Source organism: Cynoglossus semilaevis, chromosome Z (genome assembly GCF_000523025.1).
Source record: "Cynoglossus semilaevis isolate Cse_v1.0 chromosome Z, Cse_v1.0, whole genome shotgun sequence".
Taxonomy (NCBI): Eukaryota; Metazoa; Chordata; class Actinopteri; order Pleuronectiformes; family Cynoglossidae; genus Cynoglossus; species Cynoglossus semilaevis.
The window spans coordinates 17,147,955-17,151,967 of record NC_024328.1 but is presented as its reverse complement, the minus strand read 5'-3'; the positions used below and the strand labels follow the sequence as shown (position 1 = coordinate 17,151,967).

At 34.9% G+C, this 4,013-nt stretch overlaps 1 protein-coding gene across 1 annotated transcript in view; it reads left to right on the top strand.

Annotated features, from left to right (window-relative positions):
- Positions 1-4,013, top strand: part of LOC103398184 (netrin receptor UNC5C-like) — a 215,439-nt gene that overhangs the window by 152,452 nt on the left and 58,974 nt on the right. The window contains exons 6-7 of the mRNA XM_008336705.3: positions 820-987; positions 1,868-2,032. Coding sequence (XP_008334927.2) covers positions 820-987; positions 1,868-2,032 — 333 coding nt within the window. The remainder of the gene's footprint in view (positions 1-819; positions 988-1,867; positions 2,033-4,013) is intronic.

Genomic DNA, 4,013 nt, shown 5'->3' with positions numbered 1-4,013 from the left:
AGAAGAATGTTAGAGATGGAGCTACCAGGTAGGAGAAAAACAGGAAGGCCAAAGAGGAGATATATGGATGCAGTGAGGGAGGACATGCAGATAGTTGGAGTCGGAGTCGAAGATGCAGAGAACAGGGAGAGATGGAAAACAATGATTCACTGTGGCAACCCCTGAACAATGGACAAAGCTGAAAGAAAAAGAAGAAAAAAAGAATTATTTAAGTCTCACTCTCTATTCATTTAATGTATTGTATGGTGGATGTAAAAATAATACATTATGCTTTACACATGGCTGTATCCAATAATCCAATAATTCCACCAGCCAGCTACTGTTGCTCTAGTAAACTGTCAAGAAACATAAGCATGGTGAGCTTAAATAGCATCTCAGCACCTAGCATGTGTTTGTGGAAGCTTCAACTTCAAGTCTGACGCTCAACACGTAATGAATTGATTATTGACTTCATCGAAATTTTGAAAGCAATTCTTGTTCTTCAGGCCAATAGGAAGCTACACAGCAATGTGTAAAATCCACTAATGCTAAAGAGGTGAAGTCTGACCTACAGCTTTACGTTTGAGGTGTTTCCATTAGAATAATTACATTATTTGGATTAGTTTTGAATAAAACAGGTGTAAAACACATAAACCTACCTGCTGCAATTTGCCTTTCTGTTCCAGCAAAGAGACATGAATGATGTCTAAGCACCCGCTTCCTGTTGGGTCCAGTTCTGAATCTAATAACTCAGCCCCTCCTACATGGTAGTTGCAGAAAGGTTAATAAAGGGCAAATGGATCAATGCTTCAATTAAGTGGCTGATCTCTGTCCCTACAGTGAACGGCGGTTGGTCCACGTGGACAGAGTGGTCAGTGTGCAGCAGCCGCTGTGGCAAAGGTTTCCAGAAACGGACCAGAAGTTGCACTAATCCTGCACCTCTGAACGGAGGACTGCCCTGTGAAGGACTGGCCATTCAGAGACTGTCCTGCACCACAATGTGCACAGGTGACTCTCCTCAAGTCTTTTATTTGTCACATGTACACCAGCAGCAAAATAAGTATTATGCTAGCAGAATAGACATATATGGAAATGTCAAACATTTAAGGCACAGGACACTGGAATCTTCATAGAATAAAAATATATTATATATTTTTATATAATATATTATTACAAGTAATATAATACACATAATTATATCATTATTATATGAATATAATGGTTTATTTTATTATAAATTGAAATTATATTATCATATAAAGCAACAATAACACATGTTAATATTATATGAATGATATTATTATAATACAATGAATTATAATATTATACTATATAGTGACGATAAAACAATAATTATTAATTAATATGTCATAGTGTAAATATGATAGTATTGTATAATAAATTAAAATATTATAAATAGACATTAGTCAATATATAAATATAATGAATATAAACAGTAGTACTATAAATAGTATAAAGGCATCAATAATAAAATAAAATAAATATCTATAACATAGCAATATTCTATATATATGTATTTGTGATAGTATAAACATAAATGTGTTTTTTTTTTTTTTTTAAATTCCAAGTGATTTTATTTCAGATTCATATTGTTTATGAGGCATGGTTATATTTATTTTGGAAAATGTAATAATTCAGTGAATAATATCTATATTCTATTTTATTGCATTGTTTTAGCTTTGGTCTCCCCCTGTAGTGTATTGCATTGTGTTCATCTTCTGCTGCATAACTCCATGCACTGTACACTCTACACTTTATTAACTTAGAGGAGGTCTGGGTAGAAACAGGGACAATATTTCTTCTAATCTATTCTGCCTTTTCTGGAGATTCTAACCCTTTGGCTCCTTTCCTTCATCTCCTTCTGTAGTGGATGGTGTGTGGACAGAGTGGAGTAAGTGGTCCGCCTGTGGGACAGAGTGTACCCAGTGGAGGAGGAGGGAGTGCAACAACCCTGCTCCTAAAAATGGAGGAAAGGACTGCGAAGGACTCGTGCTTCAGTCACAGAACTGTACCGACGGACTCTGCATGCAAAGTGAGTGATAACTAATGGTTCCATCAAAGGCTCTCACCACAGTATGCTGAAATCAAACATTTTGACCAACAAAGGAAATTTTTGTTAAAGTATCATTTAAGCAAGTAGCTTTTCTACATTTAGTTTATCTTTGTCTTTAGCTTATCACCAGTGTCAACATCAAATGAATTTCTCTTATACTGCTTTCCTTTTTTCCACTGGTTTCTCTTTTCCCATCATTCATACAACCACACAGCTCTCCTTCTTCTTCTTCCTCTTCTTCTGTCTTTTTTGTAATCTTCTACTTCTTCTTCTTCTGATTCAGCAAAACCACCTCCTTGTATAGATTTGTTCTCTTATCTCTCATGACTTAAAAACAGAGGAACATGTCTAAAAACGTTAAAAAATGTGAAAATATGGGGCCATTTTAATTCTCTTGGTGGAAAGTATGCTCTGAGTCATCATGACACAAATTGTAGCAACATTTTGGTTGCATGGTGAATTGAACAATGCTTGTTTCTTCCTGTGCTGAAGAATAACTGTCAGACAAGCTGCTCTAGAGTGAAGGAGAAAAAAATGGTAGAAAAGTGAGAACTTGATATGACTTTTTTTTATTTTAAAAATTAAGTTTTATTTTATTTTAAATTAAAGAAGACTTTATATTTCATGACTCATCATTAATTTGTGCTTATTTTAATGCCATATAAAATAATTAAAATAAAATATATAAATAAAAGAGTTACAGGTAAAAACAGCCCATGTTAAAAGCTCCATCATTGGCTCTGAACAAAGCAAATACAAGTAGGTTCACATGAATGACTAAGAATTTGATTAAACTTAGCTAAACATAACTATAAATATAAGTATATCCAAAAACATCAGTAAATAACTACAAATAAAAGGTAGAAAAATATCTTTAAGATAACAAAAATATTTATTTTTACCAAAATATATCTTAAAGTTGTAAGAAAATAGCTAAACATTAGCAGTAATACTTGTGAAAATTTGACAGTACCACAGTCTGCTTAAGGAGAACAGCACATTTCCATGTAAATAAATCCCTAAAACCTAGTGACAGTGATGCAGAAGTATGCCATTAATCAAGATGATTTACTGAGAATGGATTTGTAAAGTGCATGAAAAGTGTATGAAATATTATCTTTTCCATCAGATTTTTTGATTTTTAAACAAACCAGAAAATGGGAAGAAAAAAAAGCCTTGACGGTTGTGATTGACTTCCCTCTGCAGTAGAAGGAAAATGGATGTCAGTGATGATTTAATAGATGTCACAGGTGTGATAATATGAGGTAATCCCTCCGAAGCTATTTCTGTAGGCACATTATTGACAGAAGTTACAGTACACGCAGAGTCCCACCCACTCCCAACACTGTACTGTACTATAGTGAGGCTCTGCTCCATCAGAGGGATTCCCTGAGGCCTGTGAAATATGGCTACGGAATCTGGCATAAAACCCAGAGAGGTATGGATTTAGGCTCATTTCCCCTGAATGATTTTCTGTCTTAAAAATTACTCTGCAGACCTGGGTTTATGTCAGCACAAATTTTTCAGCTGCTTCCTGTATCATTAACAGAAGCCTCAGCGTATGTGTGTGTGTGAGTGTGTCTTGGTGTGTGTGTTGGTTGTTGGTGGTTTTGTAATAAAGAACACTTGATGATTTTGGAAAAAGTGTTGACAGATATTAATATCTGCAACCATAAGCTACATCATGCATCACATCTGGTGTTGATTTGCTATAAAAGGTCTGGGATTCCTGGTAAATCACTCTGTGCCTTATTTTATTGGCATTTGTGCACATATGTGTGCACATATATATGTGCGTGTGTGTGTTTCCTAAATAACAGAGACAGAGGTAGCACATTTTTGTGTTTTCAGAGTTGGATTTTGTCTATTTTTGGCTCATTGACATTTTTGTGACACAGGTGGAATTCTTCTTCACTCCCAGCTTTGCTGTGTGATCTCTGAGTGTGACATTTCACCCTTT